This window comes from Corapipo altera, unplaced genomic scaffold (assembly GCF_003945725.1).
Source record: "Corapipo altera isolate COAL_440 unplaced genomic scaffold, ASM394572v1 2b, whole genome shotgun sequence".
NCBI lineage: Eukaryota > Metazoa > Chordata > Aves > Passeriformes > Pipridae > Corapipo > Corapipo altera.
The window spans coordinates 5,016,098-5,040,577 of NW_020884874.1; the positions used below are offsets into that span (position 1 = coordinate 5,016,098).

The 24,480-nt window shown below is 41.0% G+C and overlaps 1 protein-coding gene across 4 annotated transcripts in view; it reads left to right on the forward strand.

Moving 5' to 3' along the window:
- Positions 1 to 7,083: 7,083 nt before the first annotated feature.
- GRIK2 (glutamate ionotropic receptor kainate type subunit 2) overlaps positions 7,084 to 24,480 on the forward strand; it is a 370,969-nt gene continuing 353,572 nt past the window's right edge. For all 4 annotated transcript variants that reach the window (XM_027631774.1, XM_027631770.1, XM_027631786.1 and 1 more), the window contains exons 1-2: positions 7,084 to 7,221; positions 12,405 to 12,809. In XM_027631774.1, the coding sequence (XP_027487575.1) occupies positions 12,695 to 12,809 (115 nt within the window). In that variant the 5' untranslated portion in view covers positions 7,084 to 7,221; positions 12,405 to 12,694. The remainder of the gene's footprint in view (positions 7,222 to 12,404; positions 12,810 to 24,480) is intronic.

A 24,480-nucleotide genomic window follows, 5' to 3' on the forward strand; every position in this document is an offset into this window, starting at 1 on the left:
TCAGTTCTGGGTCCCTCACTACAAGAAAAACACTGAAATGATGGAGCGTGTCCAAAGAAGGGCAATGAAGCCGATGAAGGGGCAGGAGCACAGGTCTTAAGAGGAGCAGCTGAAGGAGCTGGGGTTCTTTAGCCTGGAAAAAAGGAGGCTCAGTGACGTGACATGACAAGAGGAAATGGTCTCAAGTTGTACCAGGGGAGGTTTAGATTACATACAAGGAAAAATGTCTTCACTGAAAGGGTGTTCAGGCATTGGAACAGGCTGCCCACGGAAGTAGAGGAATTGCCATTCCTGAAAGTGTCCAAAAGGTGTATGGATGTGGTTCATAGGGACATGTTTCAGTGGTCAACATGGCTGTGCTAGGTTAACGGTTGGACTTGATGATCTCAGAGGTCTTTTACAAACTAAACAATTCCATGATTCTATGATTCTATAAAAAAAGAGTTAGAATTCCTTAATTAAGGTGTTTATTTTTACATATTTTTATGGCCCCATTACTTCACTTATGGTTATCATTACTAAAGTAGGTCATTATTCTGTTTTATAATATAATTCCAGGGTATGTGACTTCCTATCTACTTAAAATGCATATTGTAGAGGAATGTGCCCCAGGGGGTATTTTTCGCATACTAGAAATGACTTTCCATATCTGATAAATTGCTAAGGTTTGAATGGTGGAGCAATTTCATTTCTTCCTCTGAAATGGACCAAATACACTTTATATAGTCTAACTAAAATAATTTCAAGGTAGATTAGAAGCGTAGGTTCGCTTTAGGTGAAATTCACTTCCCAAAACCTCAAAGAGTTTTAGACACTGCACAGATCTTGTAATTCTCTACACACCAGTAAACTTTAATTCTTCTATTCTGAGTCTGAATTCAATGGAGCCCACTTTACCAGTTGTCCTAATGAGTAGCTAGTACTGAGACCTGAACCACTCTGTGGCTACCACCACTAATATGTGATGTGCAGTGCCATATATCTGAATCTTTACAGTGGATTCATGTTAATTTCTAAATCCCAGGAAAACACGATTAATTGTAATTCATCAGACTATATAATACATTACTTGGTTTAAATGGCTGCATAATTGAGGATGAAGGTCTATTCTCAGCTGTAAATTAACCACAAAAATATCACCTATGAATCCTATTTATATTATCACTTCAAGATCAGGCATTTTGAACAATCTAAGACAGAAACCCCCTGCTATGTTATTCCCCTCTGTAAATTAGTTCTCTAAATTCACAATGAATATATGACTCAGGCACTTAAAAATCAGTTAACTTTTAATATGGTAAACATGATCAACAAACACACAGTTGCCCATGTATGGAGTGTTTGGGTGTATGGACAGAATACTGGCAATGTAACTGTATAGCTGTTCATAAACTGTTGCAGCTCATTGATGCATGATTAATGTTAATTTTTTAGATGGTATATACTAAGACATGAAAAAACATAATGATCAAGAACTGATTTAATTCTTATTGTATTACTGAAGTGTAAATCTTAATTTCATTTGCAAAGTGAAATTGAAGTTTCTTCCCATTATTAGAATGTCCTCTTCCATATTTACAATTTGAGGTTACCCATCTATTCGCCATTATCTCATGCTGGAGAACCTTCCACTCCCTATTAATTAAACTAAGGCCTTATTATTATTATCAATTGTAGTGTTATCTAATGCCCTATTACAAGGTGGTGTATCCAGTTCTTGTTTAAGCCATAAACCAGCAATTTTGGTCATAGACATTTCAGCATTGTGCTTGTAAAAATTAACTGGTGGTGGCTTTGTGTTGTTTTATATTTTTTTGTTTGTTTTGGTTTGGTTTTACTATTTAATTTTTTACCCATTGTGACTACTTCTAAGTTTAGATGCAAAACTAGATCCTGATCATGTAATTTCCTCCACTTAAGTTCCATCTTTTTTTTCCCTCAAAGCTTCATTTATAACCAAAGAGTTTTATTGGTCCATTTATTAATATTTTTCTTCCATGCATCTAAATTAGCACTGGATTTGTAAAAAGCTAGACATACACAAATTCATTAAATCAATAAATTCCTATATATAAAGGGGTTTTTTTTAAAGGGGAAATTCTATGGGGCCCAAAGGACAAAGCACAAGGATAAGACATTTGATAAAATATATTGGTATTCATAAACAAGACTATTGAATTTCTAAGAATAAACCTGAACAAGACATGACACTTGCATAAGCAAAACAGAATGTAAAAGTTGGTGTGAAACAGTTTTATTGGTATGCTGTTGAACCTCAATGACAGAAAAAAAAGACTTCTCTAGAATTGGTTATGACCTGTTATGCTGCTATTGCATATTTGATATTGCAAATATTAATGACTTGGGTGCCTCGTGTAAGTGTTTGATGAAGACAATTTAGGAGCAACTGCAGAAATGGTAGTGGCTAGCCCCAGAATGCAGAATGTGCCTCAATAAATGGAAATAGTGTTCTGGAAAAAATAAGAATGATATTGAGCAGGGACAAGCACAAGATTCTACTCTTGGGGGTGAATGGGTAGTTCAGCAAACATAACTTCCCCTTGGCAAATCCGTGCTGACTACTCCTAATGATTTTACTGTCCTTCATATGCCTGGAAATTGTTTTCAGGATTAGCTGCTCTATCACTTTTCACAGAGACTGACTGGTCTGGAGCTTCGTGGATCCTCCTTTTTACCCTTCTGGAAGAAAGGAGTGACATTATCTTTCTGCATAATATCTACTCAGATGTTCAGAAGGTAGTTTTAGAGAGAGGAATATGTCTTCTGCAGGTAAGAGGAAGAGTAATGATTGTCTATTGCCATAAAGCCATTTGAGGCAAGCATCAGAATATATTCCAACAATAACCATTGCTAAGCCATGCAAGCCTTCCTTAGAGGACTGCAAAATATGGCAGTCTGTTGGAGAATATTGTACATTTCATCATGATTGGCACCAAAAAAAAAAAAAAATGTCCAAACCATGCAACTATATCCAAAGGTTTCAGACTCAGGGAAAGATTTTATTTCTTTATGGCTTTTAGTAGTGTTTAGTAGCCCTCTTAGTAGTGTAATACACTTGAGTGTATCTCTTAAACAACAAAAGGAGTCCATACATAAGTCTTGAGTCAGGTGAGGTTGTCCAAATATGAGATATTAATTACAGAGTTATGGGATATCATCTTGAAAGAGTCTGGATGTTCCTACCTAAGACCTATCAGTGAAAGTCATTGGATGATCCCATCTACAAGGAGAGAGAAGAAAACTGTCTGACATGCAGATTGATGACGTGCTATGAGAAACATCATGTCTGCTGTGTAAGAGAGGTCAGCACTTTTAAAATTAACAATAACACACAGTGGGTACAAATTCCTCATCAATTTTGTATGTGATCCATCAAACTGACATACCTATGGCTCATTGTCTCCCTCAAGTGGATAACACAAGAACAGGGATTTGTTTGTTCTAGTCAGAGATTTTTTGCTTTTATGCCATCCTGCTTAGACCCATTCTTCTATTTGAAGGGAAATGACTTGATAAATGTAGCCAGTTTGACCAGGAATATAAGTATACAGAGTCATCATTAAAAGCTCTAACCAACTGTGAAAAGACAATATTTGGGAGGATTTTCTTTGCCAAAAGAGCAACAAAAATTCTTTCTTTGTCCATGAACTGTATCAAAAATCCTTATGCCATAGCAGTAGGACACAGATTTCCTGAAAGGCTACAGAGTGTTTTTCACAAGTGCAAGAGAGTAAAAAAAATAAAATAAAACAATGGCTGGCAAAAAGAACAAAAAACTCGGTTGTCTACAGTCTGAAGTCCCAAAGGTTTGCTTCAGTGTTTTCCATAGCAGGGCACAAGCTGGGAATCACTCATTTTGAACAAGTATCAGTACTCAGATTTGGGTCATTAAGTTGAACAAAATGTGTTTAGGATTGTTAAGCCACAGCATGAAGAATCCCTAAAAGATTATTTTGGTTGATTTGGGGTCTTTGTAGAGGTGGCAGTATTAAAAAAAGAAAAAAAATTATGGAAACTCTTTTGAAAGATCTTAAATTCTGTCAGTGCTTATGTTATCACAGCTGACCTAAATTGAAAGATAAAGCAAGCAAGAAAAAAAGTGTTAAATATTCAGATGTACTGAGTACTGGTGATAGATTTCTGTGGGGAAAGGATGTATCTGTCATCCTTAGATAATTTCATTTTGGAAGGCTTAAAGGAATTAGGCTACAAGTTTACATTACCTCTAACTTTGAGGTGTAAATTCACCTAGTGGGAATGTGTTAAACCCAGATAATTTCATTTCATATATTTAGAAATTATGCAGGAAAAACCAAACAAACTCCAAAACTATTCTCACAAAGATCTTTGAAAATTTATTTACTTTTAATGGGGTTAAATTCTTATTGGCCTTATAAAAATTATTTTAATTAGCTGGTGAAAAGATGAAACGTGTATTCTTATTTGATAAAGTTGTAAATTTCAATTAAAATAGTCAACAACAAATATGAAGCAAACAAGTAATTAAATAAGTTTGGGTGGTTATTTTTGGTTTTTGGGTTTGGTTGCTGTTTTGTTTTGAATTGTTACAGTCCAGAAACTTGTGTGACAAATTCTCTGGTACATCTTATTTTGAATATTGAAAAACTGGGCCTGTGTTTTCCTGTTTCTTTCTGATGGTCAATACTAATAAAGGTCAAAGTTCCCATAGTGTAGCTGGGAAGAAATATAACAATTTATAATGTCAACATTTAAAGGAAGAATTTTGCAGTAGTCAAAACCTGAGAAAAGACAATCACAGTGTCTTCCCATTATGTCACTGACTTGGAGTGTGAGCTTAGGCTTGTTGTTCCAACGCTCTTGCTCCCATTTTCCTATTCCAACTTTCTTCATTTGAGTAATAACGAGACATATGCAAAATCCTTAAATATCCTGAGCAATATGTGTTGATAACAGCACTATTGACACTCTTTTCTGTCTGAGAGGATCTAATTCTCCATAAACCGTTGTTGGCTGAGGAAAGCATTGAGGATTTCTGTCTGGACAGAAATGTAACCCAGGCAACAAGGGAAAAGACTCTACACCAATGTAGTTGAGTTGAAGTGACTACATGAGGATATTATACAATCTATCTGCAATGTTAGAACTATATCACATCCCTTTTCTTTCCCTCCATTCCCTTCTCTCATCTTAGAGAGACACTTTTGAGTCACATATTTTTATGTTTGCCCTGTTTACTGTTTGTTCTCTTGTCAGGAAACTCTGGATAGTAAGTAACAGTGCAAATGCAGTCAGCGATAAGAAAAAGAGGGACGAAATCAGCGAGTCACTGCTTGCACAAACGTTTACTCATCCACCCTGATATGCTTGCCACCCTTTGCCTACTCTCGCAGCATTAACCTGCCTCTCCTTGCCGGAGATCGTGGAGATGACTTGGTTGCTCCCGTGGAGATCCCTGCCACTCCCTTCCCTCCTGCAGAATCCCACAGAGCTCAGCTTTCTACGGCGTTATTCTGCTCAGTTTTCCCACAAGTGACTCTCGTACTTCTGGAGTGGCACTTTCTCCCGAGGTCCCTTCACCTCCCAGGGTGGCACTGCTTTAGCAGTGCGTTTGTTTTTCTGTAAGAGTTGTCTCCAATACCGTTTCAGGCAAATAAACTGACTAATGAATTTTCTGTCGGCCACGAAAGTGTGCTACAAGTAATTAAGGGCTGTGCTGTGGGACCGATTAAGCTGCAAGTCACAGAGGCCGGAGCCCAATCGCTGCGAGTCCGCCGCGATCTGTGTCGCCTGCGCCCGGCTCCACAATGGGATCATTGACTATTTATTTACTTCGCACAACAACTCTGCTGTTTATTTAATTATAGGGGCTTTTCAGTCACCAACCCCCACTCGCCCCAGCCTCATCTCTTCGACAGTTTTTGAGTACACTCCTCCCACCTCTGATAACCAGGGTTCCCTAGTTGGTCGCTTGGGTAGATGAAGTGGGGCAAGGTCTGAGCATCCTTTGCGTGGTGCGGGCTGCGCTCCCCCGGGGATCCGGGAACAGGAATTTTCCGTGAGGGAAAGGCAAGCGGACGGGGATTTTCTTGTAAAGTTGCACAACACGTCTGCCCGGAGATCAGACCTCTAGAAGGCTGTGTGGTGGTGGGGACGCGCAGGGGAAATCCTGCAGCGATTCAAGGCATGTCCGAGTCACGAAACAAAATCGGGAGAAGCGCAGAAGAGACGCCTGTGGCGCTGTGAGGACGAACGCTGCTGGGCGAGGAAGAAAATCACTGGCAACCGGGCAAGACGGGCAGAACGACACATTTCCCAATCCAACTCGTGAGGGAGGCCTTGGTCCTATTACCAGAGCCCCCTTCCCTCACCTTGGCCACTTAGGAGTGAGTCTGGAGGGGAGTGGGGCAGAGGCAGTCGCCCACTCCCTGGATCCCCTTCCAGCCTGTAAGGGCTAGAGTGGCGAAAAAAATGCCCGAACTTAGTACCCGCTAGTTCAAGGAAGGAGTGGGGACAGGCAGGTTCCAGCATGAGAAAGGAGTCGAGAAGCAACCGAAGGCATCCGGACTTTTTTTAGCACCCCCGCAGGCTGCGGTAGGAGCACTCCGCTCTACTCCACACCCATGGGGCAAAATGGGGACGGGTAGGGGCTTCTAAGAGCCGGTTTACAGGTGGCAGTGTCCAACCCCCACTCCCTCCGCGTTCACAAAACGGGCTCGGGGACCCCGATCAGGACCTCGGACTTTTAACGCCTTAAAAACTCGCCGCCCGGGGAGGTCGAGCCCCTCGGGCGGCGGCGCGAAGGCAGAGGCGAGAGCGCTTCTGTTTCGTCGGCCGCCCGCGAAGTCCTGCGGCCGCCGGTGGCTACGGGCAGCGCCGGGGGCAGCGGCGACATTTGGCGTTTTGGAGAGCTGACGGCGGCGGCCGCAGAGAAAGCGAGTTTCTGCTCCTTTAAAGGGCACTGTGCAGCGCTCCCGAAGGGAGGCGGGTCTCCCTCCTTCCTCCCTTCCCTCCATCCCTCCCTTCTTCCCTCCTTCTCTCTCTCCCTCCTCCTCTCTCTCTCTCCTCCCTCCCTCGCTCGGGCGCCGCTTACCGTCGCCGTCAGTGGTGCCCGGACACCGGCTGCACAGCAGCCCGGGCTGTCCTCGGCGTCCTGCCACCGCCCTTCCTCCCCTGCCTCCGCCTTCCTCTCCCTCCCCGATTCCCCTCCCGCAGCTCAAGGTAGGAGGAAGTCCCGGGGTCTCCGGCTGTCCGCCACGGCCGGAGGGGTTGCATGCAAGTGAGGGGCTGCGGGAGGGGGAGGGGGGCGGAGGGGATGCACCGTGGCCGCGTCGTGCCGAGAGCTGCACGATGGCTCTTGGCCAGGTGTCTCAGGGCAAAGGCGAGCGCTGAGCTGGAATACCCAAGCGCTGCTGCCGCCCGGCTCTGTCCCTCACTGTGGGGAAGGCAAACCAGTCGTCTTCCTCTCTTCCTCCCACCGCTGTTCCACACCGTCAGAACCACCAATGTTCCCATGCTGGAAGTGGAGGTGTGGGAAGGGGGGCGAGAGGCCAGGGCAGCGCAGTCCCGCGATGCACACCGCCTAGTGCCCGCGGCAGCCCGGAATTCCCTCCCACAGCCGGAGCGCTGCTCCCGAGACGGGCTCAGGGAGGCCGAGCCGGTAGCACTGAGGATGTGCCACCCGCTCTCCTCGGGGAGAGGAGGTGAGAAACGGGCTCTAACTTCGCTAGAGTTGTGAGTGGACAATAGTCTCTGCTTCCGTGAGGTCTCCTCCTGCCCCCACCGTACTACACAGCCAGTCCCCCTTTCAGCTTGTTGGCAACCCTGTCATTTATTTCTGAACAAAATCAGCATTCTTTGGGTGAGCATCCATCGCTAACCTAGCCAGGGCGCTGACACTCTGTAGAAAGCAAGACATTCTTGCCTACGGAGTGGAGGCATGATTGCAAGAGCCGTGTGCGCACCGAGAGAAGGAATGAATACATTGTGATGAAAACCTCTCTTCACGTTTTCCTTGGAAACTTTTGGGGGAGTAGAGAAAGAAAAACATTAAACATCGTAATTTTACTCCCAAAATCTTGTACAGCTCCCCCAACCCCAAAACAAGCTGAAGGGACCAAACGCTAATATGTAGATAATGTCATAAATATTTGTTCTTGCTGCTTAAAACTTGCAAGAAAGTGCATTTCTGTGATAATCAAAAGTGCCTCAACAAGTAAGTCTATTACATACTCAGTTCATTAATTAGAATACATGTCTTTCCACTAGCTAAAAATTAATTATTATCTTAAAATGCCACTAATCACTGGTGCAGCAGAAACTTGTAAATTTGGACTGAGATAATAACAAACAGAGAAGGACCTATGGTTTTGTTACAGCTAGTGGGAGTGAAATGCCAGTGGGCCACAATGTGTTTTTAAAAGATAATATCAACATTAATTTGAATACTTTAGCAAACATTTTGAAAGGGAGGACTGTGTTACTGCTTTGTCAGCAAAGCTGCAATTCTTGTTTCCAGAGATCTGAAGATGCTGGTTAGGTGTTGCAGGAAGCTGTGGCTCTCCTCACACCAGATTGCAGGAGGACTGTGGTGGCATGTGAACCTGAAGCGTTTGCAAGGACTTGCCAAAAAATGTTCAAGAAACATTTAGGGGACCGTATGTTATGCATATACTAAATTTATATCGGTTGTTGTTGGGAGGGGTCAAAATAGTAGATTAAGTGGCATAAAACCCTCATTATCGGTTCTTAGAGACACAGCTATGGCCTGAAAATAAAAGCCCATTCCTTTTCAAAGTAATATGATAAAACTATACATCCCAGTAGGTGGCAGCTAGCTGAAACTGCTTAACTTTTATAGTGATAACAGCACATAAAAATAAGATCTGATGAGAAAAGCGCCTGATATAATAAGGCAATCAGAATCACATATCTCCCCTTTCCAAATGAAACATTATGTACATAATATACACCATTTATACTTGACACACAGCTAAAAGTATAGCAGATTTTATTAACCAGAAAAGATGTAAAGGCCTCAGATTGTCTATTCTTCTTTCCCTGCCTATAGCTGGATTACTGTTTTTCATATCAGCTGCACTTGAACATTGTCCTTGTGTATTAAAGATGTCCTTGTGTATTACAGATGTGTTACCAGCATGTATAAGATAGATGACCAAACAAATCAAAACATATATCCAAGGAATTGTAGATTTCCCTGTTGCTGATCACTGAAGTGTACAGGGCAGTTTCATATAGACTTTAATATGAAAAGAGGTGTGTAACAGTGGTGACGAGCTCCCAAAACACAAGACCAGCTTATCCGTGACATTTTATTAGGGATTTGCAGCCTTTGAACTGTACATATCACTGGGGAAGAAATATGAAAGGCACTAAGAACCTTTACCTGTTTTAATATTGAAATCATTCTGGAGGGTGCACAAAGGTATCTTTTTAAAGGGGTCCCTTCCTTTTCTCTTTCCCGAGGAAGAAGTGAAGTTAAACTCCAATTAACAGAAACAGAGTTTAGGGTGGTGAAGACTGAGACTTGAGTTAATTAGATAGTCTATAAGTGATCTTCAGTCACCAAATATAGTGAGCTCTAAACATCTGATGTCTCCCAAGATTTACTTTTTGTATATAAGGAACTGATATTCTTGAGGAAATATTTCTCTGTTAATTACGACTTTTCCTCAAGGTGGTAGCTAGGGTTTGAAAGAAAGGGGAAAGGATGTTCACACATTAGGTGATGTGTGATAGCAGATAAGGAGAACGGTACTCCTTCTGAAGCCATAAAATACCACAAAATAGCTGGCTAGCTAACATAATCAAGGATATAATATATGTCTTTAAAGAAGCCGATAACAGGTTTTAATTTCCTTTCCATACCGTGAAATGACTGGAAAGGATGACAGAAAAGGCGTTTTGACACCTGGAGCAGGGGCGGCGGCGGCCGGGAGTGCTCTCCGCGGTGCTGAAGGGGCCGTCGGGGCCGCACCGGGCGCTGTCCGCGGTGCTGAGGCCGCAGCCGGCGGCGGGAGTTGCTGGTGCGGGGGGGAAGGAAACCCGGTGTGAGCCTCAGGCGTGAGACCAGGGGCTGCAGCGTGGGCTGCTGAGTGTTTAGTAGTAACAGGAATTAACCACAGGTTGTTTTATGATTCAAATTCTAAACACCTCAGTGAGTTAGGAGCTCTGTTGTGCTGAGATTACAGGTAGCTGTATTTTTTTTTTTGAGACCTTAGAAAATCAGACTGATAACAGCAGTCACTTTTCCCAAAGTTTATCTCTTGTTTAATGGACTGAAGTTGACAATGAATATTATATTTTCAAAACTGCTTATACCAAAACTAAATGAAATAAATAAGTAAAAATTCGGTTAGGCAGCAAGCTGCATCTGAACATTCACAATTAAAAATATATCTAAAGATGTCTAATGTCCCTTATTTCAGCGACACCAGGGAGGGAGGCAAAGAACTTTCATAGTATTCACGTGGGTCGGTTTTATTTTTCCTTCGACTAAGATAAAATATAAACGAGTAGAAGAGAATAAATGAAATAGAAAACAGAAGAAAAAGCATCTCTCTGCGTTTTAACTGGGAGATATTCTAAGTGTGAACTGAAGGAGTCGCTAGATATCCTTGCTTTTAAAACCAGGTGTTCTTTTTAAAGTGCTCCAGTAGTCAAATCCTGTGATTGAATTCCCTGCTAGACTGCAGAACTAGCCATTCATGATAGTTATTTTTGACACTGCAGTTATGCCTCCATCTTAAGGAAAAAAAAAATCAATGATCCCCTCGCAGAACGTACATTTCTTTTCATCAGCGTTTTACAGTGTTTCAACTAAAAGTGTGCAGAGGAAATCAGTAATGCAAGATAATAAAAAGTTACTGTGAATTGCTAACACTTTTAAGGATGCAGAGGACCAACACTACAGGTTATAATCCAAATGCTGCTGTTACTTATTTACATGTCTACAACACATGGATGTTATTTAAGAACAAACTGTAACTCACCTCTGCCATACTCTGCTTCTGATAGATTCCTCAGAGTGCTCTCATCAGCTTGGTATCATCAGTATTTATTTCTGTAAAGTTAGGTTTATTCTGTGTTCATCTGTATGTACCTGTGGGGGAAGTCTCGCAGTGATGTTTTCTTTAGTAATAAAAGGCAGGGAGGGAGATAAAGGAGACAAAAGACCTCTGTAGGCAGAATGTAGAATAAAATGCATTCATTTTCCTGGTGGGAAATACAGAAATTATCTTTTAGTGTTTGTAATAAAGCTTAAGTACGTTCAGCAAGAGCTTCACTTAGATTGCAAAACCTGACAGTCCCAATTCAATGTAATTCAATGGATTCAGGCACACAACTAATTGTATTTCCAAGGAAAATCTGAAGTAGTCCACAAAATGAGTTTATCTTCTTTGCAACACCTGGCCAAAAGACAAAGTCTGTGACTGCATTTGAAGATATAAACTCAGTATCCCATTATCAAACTGGAAAGTGTTATTGTTCTCACTGAGGACTGCAAATGACAAACTACATGGATCTCTCAATACAGGGAGGAACAGCAACATTTCCATAATAGTAGAGTGAAAGGAAAACAGAGTGCAAATAAGAGAGTGGTAGAATAAAGTGAAAATCAGAAACTAGTAAATCCCCAAGTTACTGTCTGTTAAGCAACATTGCAATTCCACTAAGTTTAGCGAAACAGGTCTTTGCATTCAACAAGGTTGTTCTAGTACTGCCGATTTCTGTTTACCTTGCAAAATCAGGCTGGTACTCTGTAATCATTGTGTCTGGAGCAAGTTCCTAAGGACGATCAGTATACAAGCCATTGCATTTATCCTACTTCATACATTAACACGAGTAACAGTTAATGAATGTAAATATCATGATTTTTTTTTAAGCCTGAATGTTACTCTGATAACCTGCATGACTTTGTTGTCAGCCTTCTCTTTCACAACTCTAAAGATAAGTGATTTCGAGCCAGGCAGTCAGCTATTAAAATGCATGAATTGATTTTTACACAAATGATTCCCTTCTCCCCTGTAGCACACCCCCCACACCTTATAGATATTGTTCAGAACAACTGAAATACTAATAACAATTAGAAGCATGTAAATAAAACCGAGCTGTTTTTTTCCTTCAACAACGCCAGGCGATCAGATCGGTTGCATAATAGAAATTGGGAAGGCTGTCTGGCAGGCAGCCTTAAGCAGAGAAGAGCTATCTCAATTTCTCTCACTTAATCTTGGCTTCGCGTCAGAAGCTGTGCAGCAGTGCAGTAGAATGGGAGCACGGCAAAAGCTTCGCCAGTGAAACGGCTGGTGCTCGCTATGTGGCGATGCCTCAGCGATTTCTCGAGCTGGATTACCTATTGATTTTCCTCCTTTCTTGCCTCCCAGGTTTACTCGGCTGGACATTGTGTGTGTTTGGATTTCTCAAGGATTCTCCCCCGACTAACATGGATGTCCCACCATTCCTTGCAGTTGAAGGTTGCTCCTTGGCGCAGTGAATGAAGAACATGCAGGGATTGCTAATGGGTTTGGGAAGCGTAGACTCTCTCCTCTCTCTGTGACCATGCCGTGATCGTGTCTGAGGGCCCTCAGTTTACGTATCCTCATTCTCACCCTACCGGGAAACCTGACGGCTTAGAAGGGGGAAGTAAGGCAGCGCGTGTGTGCATAGAAACATCATGAAGATTATTTCCCCTGTTGTAACTAATTCAGTCTTCAGATGCACCGTTAGATTCCTTCTTTGCTTACTGTGGATTGGATATTCTCAAGAAACTACACATGTATTAAGATTTGGTAAGATTTCTCGACACTTTTTTCATTGCTCATTTAAGCCTGAATGTGATTTACGTTGGATTGACTCAGAAGGGGATGCTGGGGGAGAGCTGGGACGTGCTAACGGAGTCAGGCACAGAAGTCCCTCTCTATTTTGCATCCGGAGGGATGAATTGCTGTGTGTTTTTTTCTGTCGCTGCAGCTCATTGTAGCCCTAGTAACGGCGTGATGATGATGATAATTATAATAACAATACAAAAATGACTGGCAAACGCGGTTGCCTAAGGCTCTGCGCAGCTTGCATGGCTTCCTCGTAATTGTTTCCATTGTTTTCCTTTATTGTTTCCACAGTAGGGGAAAGCGTGGCTGATACGATGCTTGATGTACTTGATCAGTTAAAAACCTGTCAACTAGTTGTTAAGTTTCGGCCGCCCGTCTCTGATCCCCCCCCGAGCCGATTCCGTGCGGGCGCAAGGCTGTGAATTGAGACCTTTGGGCTGATTTCCCTTGAAGCGTCTGTCTACTTGCTTGACACTTGAGTGGCGTTTAGGGTTAGAGAAGAGATGATTTATGTCTTGAGCAGTGGTCGTGAAAGAGCTTTTGCGGTACCTTTCAAAACCACAGCATTTCTATGCGAGAAAAGTTGCATGATTTCCCCTCTCTCCGGGGAAAAAAAAAAAAAAAAAAAGTAGATCAGAATGAAATTTCAAGGAGAGTAGAGCGGGTTTACAATTTAAATACTGTCCCAGCTGGACCGTGGCACTAACCATAAGAGGTCTACCTGTGCATGTGCGCGTGTGTACGTGTGTATAAGCAAGCGAGGGAGAAATTCCAACCGCTGCATCCCCTACAGAAGTTTTGCAGTGAGGAAGGACAGGACGGAAAGTTACCCGCAGGTCCGAGGGGGGCTGTGCGGCCAGGGAAAGTCATCCGGCACTAGTCCGGGGTGAGCCACGACAGGAGCCCCGTATCAGCGTCCTTCTAGTCACCCGGGCACCGCAGGCGAGCCACGGTGGGGAGGGTGGCGGAGGGGACAGGCCGAAAGTTGCTTCCCTAGACAAGCGGCATCCTCTGTGACTGCCGACGGCATGGCTGGAGGGAGGAAGTGAGGCTCTCCCTCAGTCACGTTGGTCATGATAAACTGTTGTAGCCGCTACATTCATTTCTGTGGGACACTGAAAGCCCTTGCCTTTGCCTGCGAGTAGTGACTTGGTTTGTGTCTATTTTAGATAGATCTTATTTAAATCCGCACCCCCGCACACACTTTTATATGGAGGGGAAGGTGAGTAATGATTAAAAAGTAACCAGGCTGTTATCCATCCCGTGTGCTGAATTCCTAGCAGCACTTTTTTTTTCTGCTTCCATCTGGTCTAAAGGTGGTGCTTAAGTTACGTTGCTCTTAGCAACCGTCTTCAGGAATGCTTGCTTCTTTAGACATGGCTAAACGGGTCCATATATCATTGTGGGGTCTGTTTTGCAATCAGTCTGATAGAGTGCTAGGACTGCCCGCAGTCTGGCACTGTCCAACCGTCTGTCCTTCCACGAACCGGGATTCCTAACGGGCCCCGAGGGTTAGTCTCTAGGAGTCTGAGTTACATTCAGGGGTAGCTGCATAAAGAGACATCTTCTCTACCACAGCACTAGCAAGCGTGTGTGTGTGGACTTTCCTTCTTTAGAATGGCATTTCCTCTGAATTTCCAGTCCAGTGTACCCGTAGAGACAGTCCTGGAGAGGAGAGGTTTGGCAATGGTTAGAATAATAAATAATTCCGAGGTTGAAAGGTAATACAGTGGGACTCTGGTATCCAGTGACATCGTAGTGCATATACCAGGTTAGCTACTCTGGTCACACAGCTGGCCAACGAGTTGTGCTCACTCCAGTGTTTGTAGCAGCGGAGTAGGAATTCCGCATCATGGGGTTTTTTTGTCTTTCAAAAGAATTGTCTCCAACCCATCACTGAACCTTAGAAGTAGAAAGGGAGCAGTTGGTTAGTTTATTTTATTATGGAGAATGTTAAATGTGAGAGAGTACAAAGAAGATTTTTGCTCTGGTCATTCAGGCCTGTTGCACATCTATGTTTTAAGGAGTCTGGATTTAGCCTAGTCCAGGTGTGGAGTGACTCTGTGACCACGAGAGAACTCCTGCTCCTTCCCCAAAGGCTGACATCTCTGTCACTGTGTAGGGCATGGAGGGGAGGATGGAAGGAATAGGGAGGGAGCTGTGAAAAAGCTTTCGTTATTTCTGGGGGGGAATGCCCCGCCTCCCCCTCTGGATTCCCATGCTATCTGTCCCTTTGGGATGTCCTTGCGACCAGGAGGACGGGATGCCGTGGAGTCGTTCCCGAGAAGAAGCGAGAACTGAGGAGATTCCCTCCAGAAGGCAGCCTGCCAGCCCCCGCTCTTCTTCCTCAGCCAGCAGCACTATGGCAACAGGGGAGAGCTTGAAGCCTGCCAGAACTGCAGCCCCCTCATTCCTTCTGTGCAAATTAGCCACCATGGATTCGCATTGTCCTTCCCACGGCTCCTCTTATGTTGGGACTAGCCAGCATGTCCTTTCTCTCCCTCTTTCTCGCTCTCAAACTACCTTTTAGCAACCACACAGGGAAGTCGAACGGCCTGAGCTATCTGTCAAATGCGGGAGGTTATTTCTGCCTGCGTCTTAAGGAGGAAACACGGGGAGAGGCTTGTACGATGGCATTGTTCCCTCCCCAGCGACACTTGCTCAGACATCTGGACATCCGCCTGCTGCTGGAGTTAGGCAACGTGGTATTCGGGCATCACACCTACCGCCCTTCCTAAATGACGCTTTGCTTCGTGGGGCATGGGACCAAGCTCCCTGCCTCCTGTTTCTGAACAGTTTCCCATTAGCAAGCCCAGGAAACGCTGGAGGTTAGACTTGTGCATACGGTATTCGAGAGTGTCAAATGGGAACAGTCTTAAACCATTGCTGCGGATAAAAGGACAGGTCCCATCTTGATGAGGGAGAAAACAGTAGCCTAGTATTTGTCTCTCCGCGATGCTAAGTGTGATTGAAACCTTTTCCTTATCACTTGGCACCGAACAAAAGCCAAAATACCTGACCGCTGGCAGATCAGTTACGTTATCGGGGATCATGTTTCGTAGCTTTCTGATTCACTGCTCCTGTGTAAGCACAGACCCAGGGCAGCGGCTTCCAAGAAATGGTAGGGAACTCGGCGGATCCAGAGCCCAGCCGAGCCGCCCCGCTGCCCACGGCCACTGGGTAGGTCAGCCTGCCCTGGTCGGACTCACCCCCCCCCCCCCCCCCCCCCACTTTTCCTAGGTCACCTCGATCTACCTTTATCTCCTGAAGGCATCCCAGCACCTTGTCTCCGAAATTCTGAATTAACAAGCCATTAAGAGCTATCAGTAGTCAGTAATTGTTCACCTCTCTTTTCAGAAACCCACTCCTTGTCTTGCCCAAGGCAGTAAAATCCCGGGCTATTTAAACCCCCTCTTTTCCCACCTACTACTACCTGTCAGCTCTTTGAAGTCTGGAGTGCTCTAAAATGCCCTCATTTATTTAAACTGCCTGTTTCCGACCTTGTCTCTAGTCCTGTGATCAATTCGTCTCCTACAGCAAAGGTGTGAAGGGGGACCTGTGACTGGAAGGTGAAAGCCGTTTCCCCATTGCATTTTCTCTCGGGTAACTCATTATTCGTGAGTGTGGTGAAAGACTAAAGACCTCCATTGCAGGGAGCTCAATAGCCCGATAAGTGATAACCCACTTTTTGTGATGTTTTATTTTCTTCAACACATTCAAGAAGGGTAAAGACAAGTAGGGGCCTATACCTGTAGTTTTGACTTTTTGTTGCTTTGGAGTTGCCTGACTTCAAGCAGATGAGAAAGAGAGCTGAATTCTTTGTGTTACAATAAACCGTAAAGAAAGGGTGTATGTGTGTGCGTGTGCATGTGGCTTCTTGCAACTTAAAAGCAAAAGAAATTCAAGACAGAATGAAAAAAACTTTTCAAGGAACAAAGGGAGAGTTTTGAACTCTTACCAGAAACATTTCCTACTATTGATTACTTTTTTAATTTTTTTTTTTTTTCTAAAATAAAACTCTACGCCAAAGCCTCACAAAGCCTAGCACTTTCCTGATGCCCTACATAAAACAAAAAGCAAATCAAACCTTACATAATCACGTACTGTTTGGGACCTTTGGAAAAAACCCCTAATTTCTTAACTCCATTGTGGGAACCCCAAGAGGGGAATTGCTAGGTGCCTGAGTCTTCCTCTGTGAAGATTTAGCACGGGTCTAATCTGACATACTTAGCTGAGCTTCTTTGTCTCAAACAGATTGAGTTTATCTCCATGTAATTGTTTTTACGAGTTCGAGTGTGGCAAAATCACAGAAGAGGCTGGCTTATTGCATCCACTGCTTTTGCAGTTGCCAGTGGGTGTCAAACCACACATTTCTGGGATTCTGGAGACCATTTTCAAAATGTAGCATTTAAAATCAGGGAAGTCACGGCACAGCAGTGGGAGCTAGTTCTGTGCAGAAGTGCATGAGACAAGTGTTCAAGCGAAAAATACCTGCTGGGTAATCGAGTAGAGCTTTCTTAAAGGACTTGCAATAACTCTCCTGGATATGTATTCTCTTTCCTTTGGATTTTGCATTGACATCCTTTTAGTGGAAGGAGGTAAGCTTTATGTCTGTATTTGAGAGAAATGAGAAAATTTACCTATCTGATTTAAGTGGGGAAGGCAGTCTGCCTTCAAATCGAGAGTGCAAAGAAAATATGCAAGCCAAACACTTGAGGCAGCCCTCGGGGGTCCGTGTCTTGGCAAGTCCAGCATTCAGAGCCAATGAAAAATTTACTGCCAAGGACAAGAAGCTTTCGATATCTATTAACATCCTCACAGAGAGGAGTTCAAATCAGTCTTATAAACAACAACAGAAATCTTTCAAAGAAGAGTAAGGTTAAGAGCCTCGGGAAAGCAGCAAGGAGGTGAGAAGCATTGTTATTGACTGGTCTAGATTAAACAGCACAGAGGAAGATTTCAATTTGATAACGTCACAACCCTTCCTGTTTTTCTTTGCTGCTTCTGCTGACAATTTTGTAAGGTAATTAAATTGGCTGATTGAAGTCACAGTGGTCATGGGGCGATAAAGACCGTTTGGATTTAATGGAATTTAGAAACAACGGTGCGCTGCACACAACTCTTACAGAACGAGAATTTTAATGACTCATTCAGGGTGCTGACTACATAGAATGTCCTGGATGAGTTTAATTGAAAGGGCAAAGCAGATTAGCTGTATACAGTCTTTATTGCACTAGATAGGGGAATTAGAATTATCCTTTTAAAAGACTCATTATTACATTATCAAGATTTAATGTAGGTTAAGAAAGCTTTCATCCGTGTGGGCTTTCTGGAATATCCCCAGATCCTTTCACCCAGCGTTTGGAACACCAATAGCCTTATAAAATGATTTTCACACAATTGTCTGATAGCTTGGATGCTGAGAGTATAACATGGTTCTTACTCACTGCTACTTGTCTTTTGAAAACATGCAAAGTTCAAGTAATACCTCCAATTTAAATGTGGTTGCTGAATGAAATGGTTTCTGCCACCAGAGATAAGAAACTGGAGAAAAAGAGATTTTTCTAAAATCAAATATTAGAGAGTTTTTTCGTTTATTTATGTATTTATTTTATACTAGAGAAAATCCCCTAGATTTAAAAAAAAGCAAACCAAACGTTTTGTAGTCATTGTAAATAAAGCAGGTCTTTGTCCCCTACTTAAAATATTTACCTTGACTGTTTCTAAGTTTTAACCTTCATCCTCTTTAATCTCTTTCAGAGGAACAATTACTAGAAGGTCTGTCAATAATGCAAAATAGAAACTAGAAGGTGCCTTATTTCCATAGTCCTCAATCTGCAAGGCAAATTAATTTTTCCCAAGTAAACTTTTATAATGTGATGCTGTAATGTATGTTGGAAGATTAGATTAAACAATATGATAACATAATGACATAATGTCATTATGCTGTCACATCTTAATTGGAATATGGAGAATCAAAGATCACTGTCATATTAATACTTATAATTCTGTGTGTGTCCTGTGCCATCCATGTTGTGTTCTTCCCTCTCTTCCCTGCCCCCTCCTCCCCACGAAGTCTTTTGATTCCTTTATTATATAGTAATAATTGTCTTAGGCACCTTCAGTTTAAATAGCCAAAGCTTTCAGTAATACAAAGAGTACAGAACAAACATGTGATGATTGCTATTCCAATACTGGAGTTCAGCCAGCTTTGGATAAACTAGATGGTACAGTAATGTTGTGTAAAATACTAATCAAACTCAAAAATATATTCTAAACTTTAAAAAGCAACTTTTATAAATTAACACACCAATTTTTTTTTCTTTGGGTAAAAATCATGAGTAAACCGTGTGTGCAGTGCTCATGACTGCTCTTTTTTATATTGCCTGCAAAGATACTCTTGCATCAAGATTTGCAAGTGACTTGGATTAACTGTGATTCAGATTTCCTTGAACGTTATTCTTGTAATCCAAAATGCTCTTGAAATGCAATAACTCATCTAAGAATGTGTTTGGTAGGCTGCTTTGAAATGAAATACACATTGTTAGATAATATATTTTTTTGAAGTGTTTCCATTTCCAGGTGTTTCTGCCTGGAATTTAGAAAAACAGGCTCCCTGCTAGTATTGTGAGTGGAGTCTAGGGTAGGGGTAGTTAAAAGCATAGCTACACTGTAGTGCTTAGATTATAAAGTTTGTTCTTCGTTCACAATAAGCATTTTTATTATCAATGCATTGGAAGGTAAATTTGTTTGTGGGTCTTAGAGAATTTCGTCTTTAGAGAAATACACTAATCTGGAAGACCTCATTTCTGTCTTAAAATTAAACTTCTAGTCTAAGCCATGCCTTATGGCTCCTCTGCAATATTTACAGAGTGAAAGAGGCAGAAGGATTAGACAAAGTTGACTTAGGCTGGATAACTCTTAGGTGGCTAAACTGAGACTAGATGAACCATACCTCTCATGGATCAGCAATATGGAGGAAGTCAAAGTGGTTTGAGTAGGGCTTTTTGTTTTCTCCTCAGGTTTTAGTGTTTATTACCATACACTGAACTCATTTTCTTAGGTGAAAATTTAAAAGGGAAAGATTAATATATTAATGGCTCAACAGTTTCTTCTTGACATGAAAAACAAAAAATGCTGAAACAGAGACTGCTCACCCATTCTGCTAAAAACTTGCCAGCAAATGAGTGGCGCTTGTTTTTACAATATGTAATCATAATTAGTCCTGTAAATAAGGACTTGTTTGTGAACACATATATTTAACTGGTTACTTACTCTACAGAAGTTTATTGAGTAAAGCTTGCTTCAAGAGGTGCAGATCTACTTCACTTTGGAAGAGCATTCCATCTTCACATTTAGCTCTTTCTGTATCTCCAGGAAAATATTTCAAATTAAGAGTCATATTTCTCTGAATGTAAAAATAACTATTACTTTAAAACAGTTTTTGTCATTAGGTAACTGATACTTAATTTAAAAACCACTTTTCATTGCATATACACAATTAGTAGGTAATAATCTGGGTAAATTTATTAAGGATTAGTTTATAACTGAACTTGCCATCCATCTGGGCTTTTGTCTTTCTCTGGGAGCTAAAGATATACCAGCTATTTCGATCAGTTTAAGAGCTAAACATATATCAGTTATATCAATCAAATCACATTTATGATGTTATTTAAAAGTTGCACAATTAGGACATGACTTACCAAAGGGTCTGTAGTTAAAATAATTACACTAGTAAGCCTGAAACATTTACAAAAAATCTGAGTCTCGTAGGTCATAATGGTAAAATTTGACTTTCAGTATTTTTAAGCATGCAAGCAAATATTTTCAGTCGTGCCTCAACATTCCACATTACAAAACTTTGAAGAAACTAGTTATTTTACTCGGAAACCAATTAATTCTTCTATTCCTACCCATATTTTCAGAGCCAGTACTCAATCATCAGTCAATGCCAGCTACCTAGATTGTCAGAGATGTACAGTCCTTGATGGTTTAGCGCTAAGTTGATTTATGATAGTTTGTTTTTATTTTTATACCATAAATGATATGATACTTTGTAAAGTTTTATATGTATACATAAATATATACTTATCTTATATGTAGCTATTCACAATCAGGAAAATGTTTTTCATAGAGAGAGTGGTTGGGGCATTGGAACAGGATCCTCAGGGAAGTGGTCACAGCATCAAACCTGACAGAGTTCAAGAAGAGTTTGGACAATGCTCTCAGACACACGATGTGACTCTTGGGGTGTCCTGTGCAGGGCCAGGAGTTGGGCTTGATGATCCTAGTAGGTTCCTTCCAACTCAGCATAGTCTATGATTTTATAATTTATGGATCAAATACTGAAATAAGATAACTTGCAGTATACTTTAGGTCTGATTCTTCTCTACCTTTCTGTTGCTGTAAGTTGCAGGATGCTGCATAGAAAAAGACTGGCTTAGATCTCTTTAATGCTAAAGCTAAGTAATGATATCAAAGTCCACAGAAATGTGTCTGTTTATCCCAGCTATTTTAATTCTCTGTATGAATTGGTGAATGATTAGGTCCATAACGATGTTGAATACAGTGCTCTTCTAGTCAAACCATCTGTGCTGGTTAACATTAACTAGGGAGCTCATTCCAGAACTTGTCTTTCCTTGACACTTTTTTTCCCAATTGTCTTTTAAATCACACCACAGTTTTTTTATGCCTAACTTTGTCATTCACTTATTGACCTTAATAATATTTATCCAACTATCCATAAACAAATTCAACATGACAGAAAATAATTTGGCTGATGGTTGTTTTTTTCAAGTTGAAAAGGGTATACTCACTGGTTAATGCAGTTCAATATTAGCAGTACAACTTGTTCCACTGATCAAACACTGCAGTTACAAAACAATCAGAAACATTATACTATGTAGAAGTATATGTAAATAAGAGTAATGAACAGGAAGATTACATATTCTGTAAGAAAAAAGAATTTTTTAAAGCAATAACTTCATTGTTAATTTGCAACATTTATCCTACAATGAAGGAAATCTTTAAAAGAAATTCTGTGTTACTTATTCATTAAGGAATTGGGTAAAAAGTTACATTAGGAAAATTAATAACACATGGAGTACTCTAAATCAGGGGAATTACTTTTCTTTTAAAATGATTCAACACTGATTTTTGTTTTTTTATAAAATAATGAAAATGTATATTCACATTTTATGCATTTCAATAACTGAAAATTAAAAAAAAATCATACAAAACTTTAATAAATTATTAGTATGCATTTGTATATTATACTTACATTCATTATTCTTGCTTCATACCATACCACCAGTGACTGCTCATAGTCATTTTGAGGGCAAGTCTGGAATTCTTTCTTTTAAAACAATACGTCAAGTACTGAGGGACTGTGTCTTGCTAATTTTGAAAAACTGTACTTTTGAATCAGTCCCTTTTCAAAGCTAACAGTTTTTTGGTGTTTTCCTTCATACCTTGAGGTGCTGATCTATTTTAGACAATGAACTACTTGGACATGCTCCCAGATATCCCTGACTACGCTATTCTCTTTGGTTTTTTGAAAGAAAAAAAAGAGGTTGATTGGCAGGATGTAAGTGGTTTGAGAAAAATAATGCAGATGAGTTCAAGGTCATCACTGTTGAAAAAATAACAGAAAGGAATTGAAAGGCGTCAATGAAATAAGAACTGTTTACATACAAAGACCATTTACGACTGTGCGACTAGTAAGATCTTTGTTTCTGTCCAGTTAATATCAAAAGTAAAGATAACATTTGACAAAATGATCCAATAATACCAAAAGACAACATAGCTTTATTTTTTTAAGCTAAGAATTTGCTTAGTTAAATCCCTTTGCTTGTTACTGAATATTCAGTATGATGTTTACATAAAGAGCAGAAACATAGTTAAATAATCTGTTCATGCCTAGATTTGATCTTAGCCTTGGAGAAAACATGCAAGGGGTCAGTTCAGGAGAAGTGGTAAGCCCTGTGCATGCCTCATCTGTAAGCAACTGAGAAAAGAAAATGGAACTATGTCAAAGATACATGTGACTTCCTTTCAGTAGTGCTATATGTATTTGTTAGAATGTCCTTGAGAAGGAAAGACTATAAAATATGAGTGTTATTAAGGCTTATCTCTTCAGATCTCAGCAGGCTCTATCATTCTCGACATTCAATATGCCTGAAGAAACTTACTGTGTGACTGTGATATGGCTAAGAAAAATGTGTTCAAAAATGCATTAAATCGGATTTCCTAATGTCTTTTCAAACCTGCCTAAAAAATGAAAAGTCACATTTAAAGACCAAATCAACATTAGCCAGTCATAACATCTTCAGTGTTGCCCATAGGTGACCTTTTGTGTCTAGACGTTGGAGATTTCAAATTGAGCTGTACCTTTGCATTATTCTATGATAGTCAATGTTCATTAAGCATTACATTTTTGGGAATTTAAGGTAAGACTATACCATATTCTTATATAAAGAGTGTGGATTGCTTTCCACAGCACTTTTTGCTTTTTTCATTCATGGAAAGATACTTGAGTTGGATAAAGCTGTTGTATTTATCCGTCTTATGGGCGCAGGAGCTCTGTTCACATTGATTTCCTCTCCTGACTGTAATCTTATAGTTTGTAAAACATTTGCAACATGTGTTTTTGGAAGCTTTCCCCTCCGCTCCTACCCCACCCCTGTTCCTTCAATTTTCCACAGACCCCTGGTGTCCTACTAATCAGAACCCATCTGATGGTTATAGGGATAGAAAACCAAAAGCTCTCTGTCACCTACTCCACTCTGTTTATATACTCAAAAAAGTAAACAGCAATATTTTCACTAATCCATATTAACAATAAATTATTGGACTTTTGATGATAAGTCCCTTTTACTTATTTTTTTGACAATCATCTGAGTGTCAAAGGTGTTCTTTTTGACTTGAACAAAGGAATAGTCAGCAACAGTTTCACAAGTAAGCCCTGTGTGAACGTGTACATATACACATATTTTTATGCTGTGGTGACCCAAATGCAGAAAAAAAAAGTGAGAGTGTGTCTCCTTTGCTGGAGTTGTTGTTAACGTAAACCAGGAGAAATGCCTGAGGGTGCATCAGGGGTCTTTGATGGAAGGACTAATAAGGATTATCCATCTGCTTCCTGACAAGTAGTGCGAGCCTGGGATAGCAAAGAGCTGTGAAGGTGGTAGAATCTGTTCTCATAGGGTGTGATCTTCATGAATATTTTCAAAGTGGTCCCGAAAACAAACAAAAAAAATTCAAGCAAGAAGCCATGAAATTTAACAAAAACCCACACAAAGTCAAGCATATTTATGACAGAAAAAGAAAAAGGAACACTTTATAATTTTGTGCTCTAGGAAAGATAAACTAAATTCTGTGAATGAAGCTATGGATATATATGTGCTCCTATGCATACAACACCCCCTTCCAACTACTAAAAATGTAGAAATGGTGCTTGTTAAAACATCAACTCAATTTACCATGGAACAATATTCTTGGTGAAAGGGAAATCTTCATTTAGAGATGATTTTCCTCTGTGAGACCCATAGCAACTTCCTTTCACTACTCTTTTAAGAGGAGGTAATTATGTCAATTTACTGGTTTCAACCAGGAGTACTGTAAATCAGTAGAG